Source organism: Lagenorhynchus albirostris, chromosome 7, assembly GCF_949774975.1.
Source record: "Lagenorhynchus albirostris chromosome 7, mLagAlb1.1, whole genome shotgun sequence".
Taxonomy (NCBI): domain Eukaryota; kingdom Metazoa; phylum Chordata; class Mammalia; order Artiodactyla; family Delphinidae; genus Lagenorhynchus; species Lagenorhynchus albirostris.
This window is the reverse complement of record NC_083101.1, coordinates 51,024,368-51,045,709: the sequence shown is the minus strand read 5'-3', so window position 1 is coordinate 51,045,709 and position 21,342 is coordinate 51,024,368. Positions and strand designations below refer to the sequence as shown.

The following is a 21,342-nucleotide window of genomic DNA, read 5'->3' as shown; positions in this document are numbered from 1 at the left end:
ATCTGGGTGTCTGGGAAAGTGTGTGCCTCACGTATGTGTCTGCAGGCGCTGGTGTGACAGTGTTCTCATGGCTACCTGTGGATCCTGGTATCTGTCTGTATCTGTGTGCCTTCTGTGTGTGTGTGTAAGCAACACTGGACTGGGGTCTACTTTGCCCCCCTTTCCTAGTGGGAACTGAAGGACATGTTTCTCAGTAGCAGTAAAGCCCACCCAGGTTGGTGCACCATCTGCAGGGCTGGGTGGGGTTTCCTTTCCTCCAGTCAAAGACAGACTGTATGGTATGGGTGTGACAGTTCCTCCAGTGCCCCTTTGGGAGGCTCAGCGAGGGAGCAGCAGAGTGCCGTGGCTCAGACCTCCCCAGCCTGTGGTCTGGGTTTCACTCAGGAAGAGAAGTCAGATGTTGCCTGCTTCAATGCTGTAAACAAAACCAAAGCCAATGATGTAAGTAGACCATCTTTTTCTTGCAAGGTAGCAGTCTGCAACATTGGCAGAGAATAGTACTTCTAAGACTTTTTCAGAAAGGGAAATGGTAGTTTAAGGGTTATTTAAGGTCTAAAATTGAATTTTAAATGTTGGGGGAGGGGAAGGGGCTTGGGGAAGGCAATAGCATGATTTGGGTCATGTTGAATTTCATGAAGAGTTTATATAATCTCATCTTACATGAATTTTCATGACCCTGAACCCTCTCAACTTTGCAGATGAAGACAAGGTGCCTCAGACAAGTGACGCAATTTGCCTTAGGTCAGGGGTGGAGCAAAGACTCATATCTAGATCTTTTAACTTTAAGTTGCCGTTGCTTTTTCTTTATACAACAGGGCTTCCAAAGGTTATGTTTCTTTGATCAATTACTAGATCTTGAAAGTCATAGCTTTTCTGATGACATTTGCCTTGGGCTAATTAGGAGAGGGAGAATTTACAGAAGAGGAGAAAACAGACACACAGAGAGGGTAATGTGAACACAGAGGTGGAGTTTGGACTGAGGGCTGGCCTCTGCTGGGGGCACATAGGGCCCTCAGCGGTGGCCGCAGCCAGGTCAGCCTTGATGAGTGGAGGTCCATGTGCTGAGCCCACGCTTGATCTCCCTCCCTGCAGCCGTTGGCCACCCTGTTCACGAGCCCATTGGGCAATGACAGGAGTGGCTGGGGAAAGAGGCAGACTGGTTTGACAGAGCTGGTCCTTCTAGCCACTTGATTATTTAAATCCTCCTTTGCTGAGATCACTTTTTGGTGAGCATTCCCACGGGGCACAAATATCTTCAGGATTTTCCATGTCTTATCTTAGAAGCCTCATCACCCGCTCTCCTGCATCCCCTCCAGCAGTTGTCTCCTCTCAGAAGTCCCTCAACTAGAGTTATATACAGTGTCCAGCATTACCTCATTTTTTTTGGTATTGGTGGGTTAATGAGCAGATCCACAGAGCAAAAACTTCCAGATAACTAGAATTTAATCTCCTATTAATCCTCCACTGACAACTAAAATGTTTCAGGTTGAAATTTTATTCAAGTGTATTTTCCCACTTTAATGTTAAACAGAGAAGATATTACCTTTAAAAAAAATTCAAATTTAATAAGATAAACTGTATCTATAATCTCTCCTATTTAACAAATAAACCGTACATATTTATTTCTGTATTTTTCTAAGTGCTGGCCCCAAAGTGTACATAATTGTACATTGTTGTAATAGCTTAAAAGTTATTTAGATATCTGCATTTTGACTTAGCATTAAAGCATTGTCTGTGTTCCTTCTCTACTACTTAAGAAAGTGTAAGTTGTTATAGCAAATAAACTTGAATATTTAAATGTTTTAACAAAACTTAAATGTTTTGTTATAGCAAAAAAACGATGTTTTTTTTAACATCTTTATTGGAGTATAATTACTTTACAATGGTGTATTAGTTTCTGCTTTATATGAAAGTGAAACAGCTATACGCGTACATATATCCCCATATCTCCTCCCTCCCTCCCATCCTCCTTATCCCACCCCTCTAGGTGGTTTCAGAGTCCTGAGCTGATCACCTTGTGCTATGCGGCTGCTTCCAACTAGCTATTTATTTTACGTTTGGTAGTGTATATATGTCCATGCCACTCTCTCACTTCATCCCAATTTACATTCCCCCTCCCCACGTCCTCAAGTCCATTCTCTACGTCTTCTTCTTTATTCCTGTCCTGCCCCTAGTTTCTTCAGAACCATTTTCTTTTTCAGATTCCATATATATGTGTTAGCATACAGTATTTGTTTTTCTCTTTCTGACTCATTTCACTCTGTATGACAGACTCTAGGTCCATCCAGCTCACTACAAATAACTCAATTTCGTTTCTTTTTATGGCTGAGTAATATTCCACTGTATATATGTGCCACATCTTCTTTATCCATTCATCTGTTGATGGACACTTAGGTTGCTTCCATGTCCTGGCTATTGTAAAAAGAGCTGCAATGAACATTGTGGTACATGACTCTTTTTGAATTATGGCTTTCTCAGGGTATATGCCCAGTAGTGGGATTGCTGGGTCATATGGTAGTTCTAGTTTTAGTTTCTTAAGGAACCTCCATACTGTTCTCCACAGTGGCTGTATCAATTTACATTCCCACCAACAGTGCAAGAGGGTTCCCTTTTCTCCACACCCTCTCCAGCATTTATTGTTTCTAGAGTTTTTGATGATGGCCATTCTGACAGTGTGAGGTGATACCTCATTGTACCTTTGATTTGCATTTCTCTAATGATTAGTGATGTTGAGCATTCTTTCATGTATTTGTTGGCAATCTGTATATCTTCTTTGGAGAAATGTCTAAGGTTGGTTCAGTGGGTTATGTAGGTTTCCTGGTGGAAGGGACTGGTGCCTGTGTTGTGGTGGATGAGGCTGGATCTTATCTTTCTGGTGGGCAGGACCATGTCCGGTGGTGTGTTTTGGGGTGTCTGTGACCTTATTATGATTTTAGGCAGCCTCTCTGCTAATGGGTGGGGTTGTGTTCCTGTCTTGCTAATTGTCTGGCTGTGGGTGTCCAGCACTGTAGCTTGCTGGTCATTGAGTGGAGCTGGGTCTTAGCATTGAGATGGTGATCTCTGGGAGAGCTTTTGCCATTTGATATTATGTGGAGCTGGGAGGTCTGTGGTGGACCAATGTCCTGAACTCGGCTTTCCCACCTCAGAGGCTCAGCCCTGACACCCGGCCGGAGCATGAAGACCCTGTCAGTCACATGGCTTTTGGGAAGTCAGGTCTTCTTCCATCATTCAGTAGGTGTTCTGGTGTTCTACGTGTAGATGTATTTCTGATGTATTTGTGGGGAGGAAGGTGATCTCCATGTCTTAGTCCTCTGCCAGGAGAGTTAAAGGTCTCCTCGGCAATTTTTATTCCCTTAAAAACAATGGAAAATTATTTCTCACTCACGTAATAGTCCAATGGGGATTTTGCTGGTGAACAAAGACTCTTGCCCATCCTGTGAGTTAGGCACCCAGGTTCTTTTCATCTTCTTGCTCTGGCATCTCCTCGAGCTGTGTGGTCACCTGTGTCGAGTCTGTGGAAGGGGAAATAAGCAGTGAGGAGAAGACGTATCTACTCCTTAACATCCTTAGCCCAGAAGGAACACACATTACTTCTTTCTCATTCTCATAGTAGTTTATCACTCATTGCGAGAACTGGTCATGTGGCCACACCTAGATGCAAGGGTGGTCTGGAAAGTGTAGCCCCTGGCTGGGCAGCTGCTGCCCAGCAACAGTCCTGCCCTGTGAAAGGGGAGCATAACTTTCTGTGGTCTGCCACAGGTGCTCGGTCTTCATAATAATCCTTTTAGAGGGCTGAAGAATATTCCATAAGTTGATACATCACACTTTACTTTACAGGTTCTTCATTATTAGTCATTTATAATGATTTAAAAAAATTTTTTTACCTCTAATGAATACCACTATAGGAAGTGTCTACACATAATACCTTTTTCCCCTTTAAAGATTATTTCTTTAAGAATAATCCTGAAAAATGGGAGAGAGAGAAAATTATGAACAAAAGTTACAAATATTTTTCACATTCTTGAATCTGCAGGTTTACTCCTTGAGGGTAGTGACTAATTTGTATTCATTACTGTACCTGCAGGGTCTTCTACATTGCCTGTTTCATGGTAATACTCAATAAAATAAGTTGAATGACTACATAAATTTTAACAAAAGCATGTGGAACATGATTTATCTTGGCTCTGGATAAAGTATGAGTGTGATTTTTGTCCTTTGTCTTTCCCTTCTCAGTCAATGGCACCACCATCCATCGAGTTCTTAAAGGTAGAAGCTGTGAGTTGGCTCCTTTCCTCACTGCCCCTGTTTTAGTTATTTATTTCTGTGTAAGAAACCATGACAAAACTTAGTGGCTTAAAATAAACAAATATTTACTATTACAGTTTCTCTGGGACAGGAGGTAGGTGGTTCTGACTCGGTCCCAGTTGCATATTGGTGGGGGCTTTGTCATATGAAGGCTGGAAGGGCTGGAGGATCTAGTGCAAGGCGGCTCACCTGCATGGCTGGCAAGTGGGTGCTGGCTGTTGGTGGGAGGCTTCAGGTCCTCTCCATTCAGGTGACTACACAGGGCTCCTTGAGTGTCCTGGTGACATGGTGGCTGCTTCCCCCAGAGTGAACAATCCAAGAGAGCAGGGCAGAAGAAGCAATGTCATTTATTGGAAGTTACACACCATCGCTTCTGCAGTGTTCTACTAATCACTCAGATCTGCCTTGTTCGCTGTGGGAGGGTCCTGCACCGAGGCATGAATGCCAGAATGCACAGAGCATTGGGGACCATCTTAGGGGCTGGCTACTATATATCTCTTCCATATTTCATTCCACCCACATGTTCTGTTCATTCTCCTTCCAAAAATATATTCAAATGTAATCACTTCTTTTCATTTCTGCTGCCTCTGGTCTAGTCCAAGATGTTGTCCACACTCAGCTCTGCCGTGAGAGCCTTCCATCTGATCTTTCTCCTTTTGCTCTTGTCAGTCTCTAATGCATTTTGCATATTGCAGCCACTCCCGCATCATTCATTCATTTTTTTCAATTAATTAATTCAACATATACTTATTGTGTACTTAGTATATGCTAAGTTTGTTTTAGATACTCAGAGTATAGCAGTGAAAAAAACCAAAGTCCTTAGAACTTATATATAGTGGGAAAATAAACAAATAAAATGGAAAATATTAAGGGGTAATATGTGTAATACAGAAGACTAAACAGGATAAAGAAAATAGAGGCCAGTAGAGAAATTAGGGACTTATGGGTGCCCTACTGTATAGGGCTGTCAAGGGTGCTATCTTTGATTAGTTGATGTTGAAACAGTAACCCAAAGGATGGGGTGGGGCAGGCTTATGAATACCTGGATAAGAGTGCTCTAAGGAGAGGAAAGAGCAAATGGAAAGGCACTGAGCACGCTTGATGTGTGTGAGGAACAGCAAACCAGCCAGTGTGGCCGGAGCAGAGGGAGGGAGGGAGGGAGGGAAGTGGAGAATGGCAGGTGATGGCAGTCAGATCATGTAGGGCCTGGTAGACCATGAAGACTTTGACTTTACCTGGGGTTGGTGGGAGACGAGGACAGACATTGGAATGCTTTGCTGATGTGAATGACTTGCTTTTTAATACGATCTTTTGGATTGCTCAGCCCATGATCTTTAAAAAATGTAACTGATATCAGGTCACTTCCACTGCTTAAAACCCTTCTATGGATTCCCCTTGTACTTAGAATAAAATCCAAGCTCCCTTAGCTCTTATAATTGTTACTGTTACTATTAAAATTAACACCCTGTTATTCTATATCACCGAAACCTGCTGATTTTTTCCAATATGTACCCAACTAGTAATTACTACTACCACTACTACTATTAGGCTTATTTGTTTATAATCTGCCTCATCCACTTGCAAATATGTACTCTGGGGAGGTTGTGGAGAGTGTGGGTCTTTCTATACTAAATTATCGCAAGAGTGCTTTGTTTTTGGAGCTGTCGTGTTTGCCCTTTAAAGGTTTTTTTTTTTTGGTCTATTTTCTCATTGTCATATCTGGTCAGTGACCTACTTCCAGCAATGCTATCGTTGGTGCCAGGGTAACTGCTGTTGAGCTGGACACGGGCGCTGGTTTTGGTTGCTGGGCTATGTCGGTACTTCTCAAACGTTAATAGACAAATGAATTATGTGGAGAAGGGGTGGGGTCTTGCTAAATACTGATCCTTATTCAGTAGGTGTGGGGTAGGGCTTGAGGTTTAACATTTCTCCCAGGCTCGCAGGTAATGCCCATGCCTCTGGCCCTTTGAGTAGCGAGGGGGTTTGATCACCAAACTTGGCTAAATACTGGAAACAACTGTGGAGCTCAGGATCCCACCCCGAGATTCCAATATAATTGGTCTGGAATGCAGTCTTAGTACTGGACTAGACTACTAGACTACTTAGTACTAGAATTTTCTAGGCTTCACTAATGATTCTGATTTGTAGCAACATTTGAGAACCACTGGATTGGATGACGTTGGGCCCTATTTTAAAACAAAGCATATGGAGTAATGCTCTGCAGGGCTATGCTGTTTTCTTTCTTTTTAAAAAAATCAGTTTTGTAGCTATAGAGAGTCTGGCCACACTGATGGATGACCTCCAGATCTCTGCCTAGCATGGCTGGATTTCTCCAATGTCCCTAGCACATGTTGCCAAAATAGGACTTCTGCCTTCAGGAGACTGGGCCTTCCCAGTGCAGTTAAAATACACTTGCAGACGATGAGGATGTAGCAGATCAGGTCCCTACTGTGTGAGCTTGTGCTGAGGCAGAGAAGGAAGCTGAAGCAGACAAGTGCTCTGTTTTTTTTTCTTGTAATTTCCAGCATGTACACGTGGGGTTTCTAAGCCAGTATAAACTAAGAACTTCTCGTGTGATTCAAGCTAACCCTTTGGTCATCGGAAGTGGGTGTTTTCTTTAATATATTTAAAAAATTTTTATTTCATATTGGAGTATAGGTGATTAACAATGTCATTTGTTGCAGGTGTACAGCAAAAGCAGGTGTTTTAAACTACTGAAAATCAATGAGGCAGATCCCATTTACAGGTTAATAACTGACTGAGATGTGGGTGTCCCAAATGGTCTTGAAGACATGGGGAAGGAAAGACAACGCCTGAGCTACCCTTCCCCCCACCCCCTTACACATGCCCCCCACCTTAACCCCACTCAGTTCTTTTTTTTTTTTTCTTTTTGCGGTACGCGGGCCTCTCACTGTTGTGGCCTCTCCCGTTGCGGAGCACAGGCTCCGGACGCGCAGGCTCAGCGGCCATGGCTCACGGGCCCAGCCGCTCCGCGGCATGTGGGATCTTCCCGGACCGGGGCACAAACCCATGTCCCCTGCATCGGCAGGCGGACTCTCAACCACTGTGCCACCAGGAAAGCCCCACTCAGTTCTTTTTGCCAGGTGATTAGTGTGTGCTAATAGAGCCTGGGACACTTTCTCATTGAAATGCACTTCAAGCCCATGTAACTGGATTGATTTTTTTTCCTTGGCTAATCTAGATTGGTCGGCTGATTATTGGACAGAATGGCATCTTGTCGACACCTGCTGTATCCTGCATTATCAGAAAGATCAAGGCAGCTGGTGGAATCATCCTGACAGCCAGCCACTGCCCTGGAGGACCAGGGGGAGAGTTTGGAGTGAAATTTAATGTTGCCAATGGAGGTATGCGGTTCAGAATATGGCTTAATTGTCATGATTTCTTTCTTTTTATATTGTCATAGCCTTACAGTGACCCACTGATGGTGGACAAGCAAGGAAGAGAGAAAATGGCTCAGAAATTTCTAGTGAGGTGCCTGTATTAGTCAGGGTTTTCCAGAGAAGCAGAACCAATAGGACACATAGACGGGCTCCAACCTACGATGGTTTGATTTAGAGATTTTTTGACTTTACAACGGTGTAAAAGCAATATGCATTCAATAGAAACTACTCCATTTGAATTTTGAATTTTGATCTTTTCCTGCCCTAGCAATGTGTCCGTGGTATGGTTCTCTCTCGTGATCCTGGGCGGGGCGGCAGATGCAGCTCCCACCCAATCACAAGGGTAAACAGCCAGTACACTGACAGCCGTTCTGTACCCATTCAATCATTTCTGTTTTTCAGTTTCGGTAAGTATGCAATACATTATATGAGATATTCAGCACTTTACCTTAAAGTAGGCTTTGTGATAGATGATTTTGTAGAAGTGGTGACTAACATCGGTGTCCTGAGCACTCTTAAGGTAGGCTAGGCTAAACCATGATGTTAGGTGTATTAAATGCATTTTCGACTTACGATGTTTTCAATTTACGATGGGGTGATCGGACTATGACTCCATTGTAAGTTGAGGAAGATCTGTATAGGGATTTATTATAAGGAATTGGCTCATGTGATTATGGAGGCTGAGAAGTCCCAAGATCTTTGGTCACCAAGCTGGAGGCCCAGGAGAGCCAATGGATGTTAGGGTTCTGATCTGAGTCCGAAGGCCTGAGAAGCAGCAGAGTGTAAGGTCCAGTCTGAGTCAGGAGGGGCCAGTGTGTCAGCTGGAAACAGTCAGGCGGAGAGTGGATTCTCCCTTTCTCAGTTTTTTGTTCTGTCCAAGCCTTCAGTGGGTTGGATGAGGCCCAGCCGCACTGGGGAGGGCAATCTGCTTTACTCAGTCTACTGATTGAAATGTTAATCTTACCCAGAAACACCCTCACAGACATACCCAGAATAACGTTTAAATGAACATCTGGGCTCTCTGTGGCCAAAGCAAGTTGACACATAAAATTAAGCATCACGTCGCCCAGGGTGACATGACGAGGAAATGGCATAACGGGATCTCAAACCCATTTTGGTCCTCTGTACGCCTCAGCACAGTGAAACGGTCGAATGTTGATGCTTATCTGACATGGAAGGACTCTGGATTTTAAAATTGGAACAGACCCTCAAAATCATTTAGATCATTCCTGTCATTTTATAGGTGAAGAAATCAAAACCCTGAGAGGCTGTTTACTCAAGGTCACATGGTCAGACAGATGACTCCTTAGCATAAGTCCTACATTCTCTCTTTCCTATAGTGTTGACTTTCTCTCACTGACATGCTTAGAATTATTTCACTTTTTCTTATATTTATAGAAATTTATAGTTTAGAAGTCCTATTGGGGTGGGGTACGTGTATAGGGGTGAATTAAAATTTTTTTTGAACATATGTAAAGGCAGGAAGGATAATAAATGGATACCATGTTTCCATTACTTTGTTTTTCCATTTTGCTTAAAGGTAAATTACAGCATGAAGATATTTTGCACCCAAATATTTCTGACATCTCTTTAAAATAAAGACGTATTCCTGTATAACTGCATGATCACACCTAACAAAAATAATACTAATTCTGTAATATCATCTAAAACCTAATCTGTATTCAGAATTTTCCAAGTATCCCCCGGATGTTATTTACATCTGTTTTGTTCAAACCAAGTTTTATCCCAGAACCATGCATTTCATTTGTTTTTTTAAATATTAATTTTATTTATTTATTTTTTAAATTAATTTTTATTGGAGTATAGCTGCTTTACAATGTTGTGTTACTTTCTGCTGTACAGCAAAGTGAATTAGTTATACGTATACATATATCCCCTCCTTTTAAGATTTCCGTCCCATTTAGGTCACCACAGAGCACTGAGTAGAGTTACCTGTGCTATGTAGTAGGTTCTCATTAGTTACCTATTTTATACATAGTAGTGTAAATATGTCAATCCCAATCTCCCAATTCATCCCACCCCCCTGCATCTGTTTTTTCAGTCTCTTAAATCTCTTTTAATCTAGAATACTGAGTCTTCGTGTATATGTGGGTGGGAGCTGAATTTTAACTAACAACTGTTGCCATTATGAAGCATTCCTGGCCCAGGTAAAATAGCACATCCTGAAGGGGAAGTACATGATTGCCCCCTCCTTGCAGCCATTTTGGACATTATCCAGAGAAAGAACATTACTCACATCGTGTTAAAAAAAACACCTTATGAGGAGCCTCATTCTTGAAAGTGTGATTCAAGAAACCCCGCTTCACTAAGAAGCACACCTAGGGCCAACATCTAGTCTTGCAGCAGCTACTGAATATTTCAGGAAAAAATATGCAGTGCGTAGGTGTTCTGCACACTGATAACACAGGCCATTTCATGAGCTCAGAAAATGGGAATTTGTAGAGCAATGTAATATATAAGTTGCCAAACTAAATTGTGTATTTAAGCATTTAAATTAATGTCTGACTTCGTGTCTTGCAAGAGAATCTTAGTCATCTCTATGATAACTTGTGAGGCATAAAAGGGGAAGATATTATTTAAATAACCATTTTGTAGACCGAATTACAGGAGGTTATGAGACCTGTTCAGTCATATCCTGAATAGGGGGAGGGGGTTGAACTTATTGTTTAGCCTTTAACTCTGTTGAAAGTCCTTCCTCTTACATTTAATTCTTCATGTTTACATGTCTTGGCATCATTAATGAGACTAACATTCCTGATGGCATGGAGAGATTCAGTTGGTTTCTTCCCACTTAGAGTGAGTTTTACCATGTTATCCTTCATCTGAAGTTGCAGACATTCATCTCTTCTATTGGGTATCATACAAATACATCTTATGGCATAAGTTAAAAGCGAAGTGTCTATAGAATTAGTAGGCACATCCAGGGAAATAGGACACATCTAAAGCTATGTTGCTTTTAAATTATTTAGAGGACAGGACCTTTCTGAGCATGTTTTTAAATAGCAGAGAAGGTGCTAGAGGACAAAAGGAATCAGTAATAAAAATACTGATTTTTTTGAATAATTACAGTGTGCCAAGCTTCATAGTCAGAACTTTACATACATGTTCTCATTTAATCCTCATGGTTTAAAAAACTTGCCCAGTGTCATAGAACTTATAAGCTGTGGAGCTCATTTGGAACCTAGATTCTAAGAAGTAGGTAGAACTTCTGAGTAAGGAGGCAGAGATGAGGGAAAGAAGCACTTTGAGGGTGCAGAGTGGAAGTTTTGGGAAATACTTGCCTATATCTGTTGAAAAAAAAGAAGAGGAAATCTAACTTGCTCTGATAACGGGGAAAGGATAGAGAAGGGGATAAAAGGATAGAGAAGGGGATAAAAAGGATAGAGAAGGGGATAAATGGGATAGAGAAGTTTTCTAAAAGGTCCTCTGGGAAATTTGTTGAGGATTCCTGAGGGGTTGTGAGGACCGAGTTGAAGTTAAGCAGTCTCATTTTTCGGGGGAGCCAGTTGGTGTAATTTCACGACTGCCTTCAGTAATGCATGGGGGGAGTGTGGGAATAGCAGCAATGGAGCAGATGATGGTGATGTCCCGGGATTGGGGAATGGCAGTGCGGGCATGGCAGAGCATAAGGTGGGCTGGTAGTTGTTAAGAGTGTCTGAGCTGACATCAGACTATTAGGAGTCAAACCCAGCCTGTGTCACACGAGTGATGTGACCTGTCTTAAGGTCACCTCTTCCAATTTCAGTTTCCTTATTTGGAAAATGAGGATACTAATGATTCTTACTTCATTTGCTTTTTGTGAATGCTGAATTCCACGTACGATGTGAAAGGTGGTATGTGTAAGTTTCAACAAATGTTGGCTTGTCTTATTGTACTAACAAAGGCAAGGCTCAAATGCTAGACCATAGGGTCCTTCTGGGATAAGAGACCAGTGAAATGAAATGGACCGATGGCCTGGGAGTAATCAAGTGATGTTGGGCATCAGTATAGGAATGAGGAACAGGTTCACAGGGGTACAAAGTAGGGTAGATGAAAGATTAGGAATTTGTGGGATTAAGATACTCAAATTTGATATTTTTGCAAGAAACATATCAAAAGACAGTACTAGGACCATACTAGGAATTGACTAAAATGAAGAGGGAAGTCACTGGAGTGGAAGATGTCAAGAACCGGGAAGATGTGAAGAGATGCAGAGGATGCTGATGGACTCAGAGGTTATCAGTGTTGCTTTTGGAAATCAGTGTGCTTTGGCAAACAAACTCAGATGGAGACTTTTAAAATGTGATGGAAACATCCCAAGAACGTAGTGTGGTGCCTGGGAGGCAGAGGGATAGACGTGTGTCACCTGGCAAGCATAAACAAATGCAAAAAGTAAATAGCACTCTTTACTTTTTAAGTTTTGCAAAAGAATAAAAAATGGTAAGGAGTGAAGCTGAGAAGGGCTATGTTTACTTCTTTGTGGTCTTCACTTTTCCTATGTGAGAAAACGTGGGTAAAATCTACTAGGCTCTTTTCTATCCACTGAAATGGTGCTATTGCTGTTCCTTTCCCCCCTCTCCCCCTGCTTTATTGAGATGTAATTGATATATAAAAACCGGCACACATTTAAGGTATGCAACTTGATGAGTTTGGTCATTATTCCTTTTTATATGTTCAGTGAACCTTTTTTGGGAGACGGTAACAGTGCTATGCTCTAAGGCAGCACTGTTCAATAGAAATATATTGTGAAGCAGCTCATGCAGCTCAACATCAAAAAAAAAACAAACAACCCAATCCAAAAATGGGCAGAAGACCCCAATAGACATTTCTCCAAAGAAGATATACAGATTGCCAACAAACACATGAAAGAATGCTCAACATCATTAGAGAAATGCAAATCAGAACCACAGTGAGGTATCACCTCACACCGGTCAGAATGGCCCTCATCAACAAATCTAGAAACAATAAATGCTGGAGAGGGTGTGGAAAAAAGGGAACCCTCTTGCACTGTTGGTGGGAATGTAAATTGATACAGCCACTATGGAGAACAGTATGGAGGTTCCTTAAAAAACTAAAAATAGAACCACCATACAACCCAGCAATCCCACTACTGTGCATATACCCTGAGAAAACCATAATTCAAAAAGAGTCATGTACCACAATGTTCATTGCAGCTCTATTTACAATAGCCAGGACATGGAAGCAACCTAAGTGTCCATCGACAGATGAATGGATAAAGAAGATGTGGTACATATATACAATGGAATATTACTCAGCCATAAAAAGAAATGGAATTGTTATTTGTAGTGAGCTGGATGAACCTAGAGCCTGTCACACAGAGTGAAGTAAGTCAGAAAGAGAAAAACAAATACTGCATGCTAACACATATATCTGGAATAAAAAAAAAAAGGTTCTGAAGAACCTAGGGGCAGGACAGGAATAAAGACGCAGACATAGAGAATGGACTTGAGGACACGGGGAGGTGGAAGGGTAAACTGGGATGAAGTGAGAGAGTGGCATGGACATATATACACTATCAAATGTAAAATAGATAGCTAGTGGGAAGCAGCCATATAGCTCAGGGGGATCAGCTCGGTGCTTTGTGACCACATAGAGGGGTGGGATAGGGAGTGGGGGAGGGAGACGCAAGAGGGAGGGGATATGGGGGTATATGTATATGTATAGTTGATTCACTTTGTTATAAAGCAGAAACTAACACACCATTGTAAAGCAATTATACTCCAATAAAGATGTTAAAAAAAAAAGAAAGAAATATATTGTGAGCCACATTTGTAATTAAAAATTTTCTAGTAGCTACCTAAAAAAGTAAAAAGAAGTAGGTGAAATGAATAATATATTTTATTTAACTTAATATATCCAAAATATTATCACTTCAACATGTTACTATAAAATTATTAATGTAATGTATTCTATTTTTCTATAACTCTTCAAAGTTTGATGTGTATTTTGTAACTGCAGCACATGTCAGTTTGACTAGTCACATTTCAAATGTTCAAGAGCCACATGTGGCTAGCAGCTATTGAATTGGGCAGTGTAGCTCTAAGCGCTGGGATATAAAAGAAATCAAGAAATAATTTCTGTTCAGTAGAAAGTTATAGCTGGTGAGTGAGATCAATATACAAAGTTATCAATTATTTATGTTTTAGATCTTTCAATCTACTTATTTATTTGATTCCCAAACTCGTAGAAAACCTAAAGTTGCTTGCATGAAGATATAAAAATTAAAAAGAAAAGAAAAATTAAAGGAGGACAACCATTGATTTCATGTTCAGTTCATTTAAAGCCTATCACTTCACCTTAACTGTCAGCTTGACCTTGTGAGAAAGTGCATGAGATATTTTAAACCTCACTTTAAAAACTTGGGAGTCACTAGAGAGTGTGAGTTGGGGAAAATAATGTATCCTGGTCAGCTTATGCATCAAATAGGCAGCAGGTCTGGGAGTAGAAATCGTATTTTCTTTCTCTAGGTGCACTTGGGAAGCTGCAGTTAAAATCTGGAATCCCTCAGTTCTGTCAAATGCATATCCTGTTTGTGTCTCATATCCTGAATAAAGCTGATGACATAACCAGGTCTCCCTGGCAGGTGTGCGACTATTTTTAGGGAAGACATATCATTGTTTAGAAGTGGATTAAAACAAACCAACATGTGGGTTATTGGCCTACATGGAACAGGTGAGGCTGGCCACGTTTCCTCCAGAGTGGAAGGATAAGAAATATCGAGGTACATCGAACTGTGAACTGGTGACCATTGTCTAGAGCAAAAATGAATCTTTCTCCTGCTTGGTGGAGGAGGAACTAACATTTCTCTGATTTAATTTTTAAGCAGATTTATTTTCGGTGGTGCATTATTTTCAAATTTTAGGTCCTGCGCCAGATGTCGTCTCAGACAAAATCTATCAGATCAGCAAAACAATCGAGGAATACGCCATATGCCCTGATTTACGAATCGACCTGTCTCGACTAGGAAGACAAGAGTTTGACCTGGAGAACAAATTCAAACCGTTTAGAGGTAACAGAGAAACAGTATTTTGAAGAAATCAGAATAACTCTGTGGATGGGGGTGACTCTGGTTTTTTCTTCAGGGAAAAGCACACACGAAAGTGATGGAATTATCAATCTCAGGAGTGGCACTTGATAAGTAGATGTAATCTGAGTGTGGTGCAGAGAGAAATAAAGGCAGCCAAGATATTTAGAACTGGCAAACTTTCAAAAACGACTTTCCAAACTCTCTATCATTTTTGGCATAGGGAACATTTCATGGCTGACTCTTTTACAGTGTTCCAGGAATAGGCTGTGGAGCCAAAACGTGTCTTTGCTTTTCTAAGCAATTAAGGTGAACATACCGAAATACTTTAGATAATTAAGAAGAGACCTTAAAAGGTAGTGGGGTTATTAAAATTTCCCATGGAAGGTAGGCATTTCTTTTCCAAGCCAGAACCACGTAGTTCATGTTGATTCAATGCACAATTGAGGATCACCTGCTCTACATTACACTCCGTGTTAGGAGATTTTACAAAGGAATTTACAAAGTACCAAATGGATTTAGGAAAATGGTTCAAGAATTGAAAAACTGGGATGAAGCTGTCAAAAAATATTATCCTGTACTATAGAATGAATAAAGCCTCTAAGTCCGCCATTATAACCTTTCAATTTGGAGATTAATATTGAACCATATAACAACATTAATGCCATGTATATGCACATCATTTTTTCACCCTTTATATTATCCTATTGTTTTTTTCCTAGAAGGCATATAAGTAGCAATAAAACTAACAATTTTTTACTCCTTCAGTGCCCCTATAAGCTTAAATCCAGTTTGTGTTAAGATGGTATCCTTATTTTACAAGTAATTTAATTTAGTTAAAAAGGTGAAATACCTGGCTCATGGCCACATGGTATTTTAGGGACAGAAAAGAGCTTGAAATGGACTGTTTGGAGTCACAGTGTTGGGCCAACTCTACCACATTTGTCTTGGAAGATTTTGAGTCAATTGCTTGCTTAGCTAGTGAGCAGAAATTAATTGAAAACCATGTGATATTTATTGGAAGCAACAGTTCCTGATTTTACTAATCTAGTTGAGAGTTTGCACACACACACACACACGCTTGCACAATCGCTTGACAACTAAAAGCAAGGGATATATTATTTATTTATTTATTTTCAAATTTTATTTATGTATATATGTATGTATGTATGTATGTATGTATATGTCCGTGTTGCGTCTTTGTTGTTGCACGCAGGCTTTCTCTAGTTGTGGTGAGCGGGGGCTACTCTTCCTTGCGGTGCGCAGGCTTCTCACTGCGGTGGCTTCTCTTGTTGCAGAGCACGGGCTCTAGGTGCACGGACTTCAGTAGTTGTGGCACAGGGCTCATTAGTTGTGGCTCGCGGGTTCTAGAGTGCAGGCTCAGTAGTTGTGGCGCACGGGCTTAGTTGCTCCGCAGCATGTGGGATCTTCCCGCACCAGGACTCGAAACAGTGCCCCCTGTATTGGCAGGCGGATTCTTAACCACTGCACCACCAGGGAAGTCCGCAAGGGATATTTTATGTTAAACAAATGATTTAAGTGTACTTGATTACATATGTTTAGAAGGACTGGCAAATAAGATGACTAAGAAAAAGCAGGTATTACCATCAGGAAGAAATTTTATTTATTTATTTATGGTATCTTCACAATTGTATTTGTTGTCCAAGAGACCCAGATGTTTGGTGAGCTCAGATTCAGGCCCACTGCTCCAGGCACATTGCTGGCTTGATGAGTTTTCTATAATGCTACAGATACCACGAGGTAGATAGAGACATTCCCTGGCTCCCAAGAAGAATTTGGAGATAATTATTTGGGATAATTTATGTACTGTGTTCTTGCTGTTTTAAATGTTGAGCAAGGCTTGAGTTAATTGGAAACAAACCAGTCTTTGACATTTCACCTTAAAGGATGAAGAGCATGAACTATGTGATGTGAACTTTCAGTTTTCATGGAATTCTACTTGCTTCCTTGTTTTTTACATTTCTGTTTGGTACTATGTGTTATCTGCTATAAATACCAAATGTATTTAGACAAGTGGTTCAGGAATTTCTGAAAAGAACCAGAATGAAATAATTGCCAAAAATATCCTAAATTGTAGAGTGAGTAAAACTTCAAGCCATAACCTTTTATTTTATAGATTAGTTTTTTATTGTGGCAAAATATATGTAACGTAAAGTATATCATGTTAATCATTTTTAGATGTACAGTTCATATAGATTAACTTTTAATTTATCTTATAGATTAATATCCTCCAAATATCCAAAGATGATTAAAAACTATCTGTGTTCTGTAAACGGTAATTACATTATATTTGAATGGACACACATACTACCTTGATTTAAGTGCAAGAAAAAATATTTTTAGACATGTATTTGACTAGACGAAGGGACAGCTTCATAGTACATATAAAATCTCATCCATCAACTACTGCACCTGGATTTACTAAAAATTATTAAAGGTGGATTGGTAATATCTTTAGTGCAGGTTTAAGTGTTTCAGGATTCTAAAGTAGTATGTTTTTTGAAAAATTTGAGAAACAGCATACATAAGTTTCAAAATTTAACTACGAATTTAAAAAGCAGGGCTCGTGGACAAATTTTAGTGCCTAAAATAAAATATTTATTACTTCTAGGAAAAGTACTTTCTGAGTATTAATTATGTACTGATTGCCAAGGTTGAAAAATGTGATGTATTCTGGGCTTTATGAATCTGTGAAATAAGTGGAAAAGACTTGTTTTGCATGCCTGGTCATTGGGTGGTGCAGGACACTGGAGAACATTTGTGTTTAATGAGGATTTCTAAATAGCTGGCGCTCACCCTGAAACTGGTACTAGACTGGGCATGCAGGAGACTTCACACAAACTCAGAAAAATATCCTTCACCACCAATTCAGAACCTGGATCTGGTTGGCACCATGGCATTTGGAAAGTAGGGGTCATTGTGGAGGTCACTTCTTGATTTGTTTCAGGCCAGTTGAGTCATTCTTTGGCCATTCCCCACAGGAGAGGCAACCGGCTGTGCCAAGATGCCTCTTAGCATTGAGGTGTTGCAGTTTGGGGGAGGGAAAGAAGGTGGGAGTAGGGACAGTAGGCATAGTTTTATCTTAACTACTTTATTCTTGTGGTTGATTTTTTTCACTTGCAAAGAAGAATTTATAACTTGAGATTTTTCACACCTTTCGATCACCTGCAAACTTTGCAGCATCTTGATTGTGCTTTAATTTGTGATTTTGTCTGCAAATGGTTACTTCGCTTCCCACGTAAATGTGTGGGGTTATGATGTGATTGTGATCCTAATTTCATGCACTTTTATGCTTCCAAGTATTCTTCATGGGTAGTCACTGGTGTCTCCTTTTGCTTTCCTATCCTTAGTGGAGATAGTGGACCCAGTGGATATCTATCTCAACCTCCTTCGGACCATCTTTGACTTTAATGCCATCAAGAGTTTGCTGACTGGGCCCAGCCAACTGAAGATCCGAATTGATGCCATGCACGGAGGTAAATGCGTGTTCTCCTACCAAGTGGTGGGCAAGAAATGGTAAAGGAGACCTCAGTGTGTGTTGGGTTTCTGGGATTAAGAGGAAGGCTGGATTTATAGATATTCATACAGTGTGTGTGTGTGTGTTCAGGTATTTGGGATGCTCTGGAAAACTTCAGGGCTCTAATTTCTCTCTTTTGATGCAAATGAAAACAAAGCTTGAACAAAAGGTTTTGAGGCTATGCCTGTTAGAGTGGAGATAGCAAAACTGTAGTTATTAAAATTGTTTTTTGTTTTTTTTTTTTGCGGTACGCGGGCCTCTCAATGCTGTGGCCTCTCCCGTTGCGGAGCACAGGCTCCGGACGCGCAGGCTCAGCGGCCACGGCTCACGGGCCCAACCGCTCCGCGGCATGTGGGATCTTCCCGGACCAGGGCACAAACCCGTGTCCCCTGCCTCGGCAGGTGGACTCTCAACCACTGCGCCACCAGGGAAGCCCTCAAAATTGTTTTTGATACGTACACAGTTTAAAAGGTCAAATAGTTCAAAGTTTATTATGAAAAAATCCATTCCCAACTCCTTCCCCCAATTTCCTACTTTTCAGAGGCTACCTTTTTTTTTTTAAACTCTTTCAGTGTTTTTTTTTTAAAGTATTGATCTTCCTGTTACTAAATACTATGATTATAAGGCTCCTTGTTGATTTTTCAGTTTGGGGCATTACTGACTTCATACCATGGAAGATGAGGTTGTAGCTCTTTTTCACCCTCTCGGGTCACTAAATCCAAGCACACTTCCTTAAACTAATTATATCATCGTTTTGGGAAGATCGGTATCTACTGTCTACATTATCATAACACTGCTGAGCCATGAAAAGTACTGTAATTATATTTTCCTTACAGAACAACTTCTTCTGTGGAATTAGTAATTGTCCTGTTTTCTCACTGTTTAGGTTTTGTGAAGTGTATTTACCACTCTTAACCCTCATATTCTCCCAGTGTCTAAATCTTCTCTCACTTCATTTTCCTGGAGACCTGGGATCTCCTCTGCTCTGCACTGGTTGCTCTGTGAGCTGCTGTTGTCCTGGAATCTCCACTTAGCATCATCCTGTAATTCCCTTTACCCCTTTCTTATGGTGACTCTCCTATTTCTGGATCCTTTGTCTTCCACTTTCTTGATTTACTCCTACATTTTGGAGGAACAAGTTCTCCAGGAACTCTGTGAGAGAAAGCTCATGGGAGGTAAATGTTTTGAGTCATTGTATATCTGAAAATGCCTTTTTTCTGTGCTCACTCTGAATTGCTATTTATCTGGATATAGAAATCTAGGTTGGATATTATTTTTCTTCAGAAGTTTGAGGGCATTGCTCCATTGTCTTCTAGCTATTACTACTGAACTCGAGAAATCTGATGCTGTTCTGATTTTTAATCTATGGTGTAAAATCTTTCTCTGTTCTTTTCTGGAGGCTTTTAGGGCCTTTGACATATCTTCAGTGTTCCTTCTTTTCACAATGATGAGTCTTAGTGTGAGACTGTTTTCCTCTATTGTGCTGAGAACTTGGATGGTCCTCTTAATCTAGAAACTTGTGTCCTTTAATTCTGGGAAATTTTCTTACATTACTTCTTGGATGATTTCCTCCATTATTTTCTCTTTCCTTTCTTTCCAGAATGGCTGTTGTTTAGATATTGGCCCTACTTGACTGATCCTTTAATTATCCTATTCTTTCCCCCACCACCCATTTTCTTTCTCTTTGTTTTTTCCTACTTTCTGGGAGATTTCCTCAGCTTTATCTCCAAGTCTTTCCATTAAGTTTTTCATTCCACTATCATATTTTTAATTTCCCAAAACTTTTGTTTTCCAAATAATCTCTTTTTAAAAATAGCTTCCTATTCATCTTTCATGAATGCCATATCTTTTTTTAATAAGTCAGGTTTACTGAGGTATATAATTTATATGTAGTAAAATTGATACCTTGTTGGTATACAGTTTCATGAGGATTGACAAACATATATAGTCATGTAACCACTCTGACAATCAAGATATGGAATATTTCTCTCACTTCCACAAGTTCTGTTGTGGCTCTTTATAGTCTTACCCCTCCTCCTTCCCCTAGTCCCTGGCAATCACTCATCTGCTTTTTGTCTAGCACGCCCCCCCAACTGCCCCAGTTTTGCCTTTTCCAGAAAGCCATATAAATGGAAGCATACAATATGTAGCCTTTTTCTTCAGGCTTCTTTCACTCACCATAATGTTTTAGAGATGCCTTCATGGTGTCGTATATATCAGTAGTTATTCCTTGTTACTATTGAGTAGTATTCCATAGTAAGGATGTACTACATATTGTTTATCCATTCACCAGTTGATACAATTAGGGTTATTTTTACGTTTTGGCTACTACAAAACAAAGCTGCTATAAAGATTTATGAACAAGTTCTTTATGGGGATGTATGATTTCCTTTGTCTTGGATGGATAAATACCTAGGAGTGGAAATGCTGGGTCATATGATGTATATGTTTAACTTAATAAGAAACTGCCAAACTGTTTTCCAAAGTGTACCGTTTGCAATACCAGCAGAGTATGAAGGCTTCAGTTTCTCCATGTCCTCACCAACACTTGGTATTGTCAGTCTCTTCAGTTTTAGCCATTCTGTCACATCTTACTGATCTCTATTAAGATATGACTGAAATATACTTTAAAATATTGTTTCTCTCTGTGTAGTTTCTGCTTTCTCCAGGTTGCTCTTTACTCTCTTTGTTTTGGTCTCATGTTAGATGCATTCCTCAAAAGTTTGGTGGTCGTTGGCTGCCTGGCATGTTTAAGAGGGAGGTACTAAAAATTTTGTTGGGAGCTCTGAGCCCATGTGTGGAACTTATCTTCCAAGGGCTTCACTCTGAGGTCTTCTGGCTGGGCTGTTTTGCTTTTTCCTATTGGGCTGGTTCTTTTCCCCAGAAAAGGCTCTTTCAGTTTCTTACCTTAGCTTTATCTGGCCTAGAGGGAAGACAGCTTCTCTTTCCAAACAGTTTGAGCAATGTTTTGGATTTGAGCCTCACTGCCTAGCTTGTACTGTGCGTTCGTCTCTGAATCAGTCACTCTGGTTGAGGGATGGAGGATACTGAGT

The 21,342-nt window shown here is 40.5% G+C and overlaps 1 protein-coding gene across 1 annotated transcript in view; it reads left to right on the top strand.

The window, feature by feature from the left end:
* PGM5 (phosphoglucomutase 5) overlaps positions 1-21,342 on the top strand; it is a 186,510-nt gene that overhangs the window by 13,360 nt on the left and 151,808 nt on the right. The window contains exons 2-4 of the mRNA XM_060155011.1: positions 7,508-7,670; positions 14,590-14,736; positions 18,123-18,248. Coding sequence (XP_060010994.1) covers positions 7,508-7,670; positions 14,590-14,736; positions 18,123-18,248 — 436 coding nt within the window. The remainder of the gene's footprint in view (positions 1-7,507; positions 7,671-14,589; positions 14,737-18,122; positions 18,249-21,342) is intronic.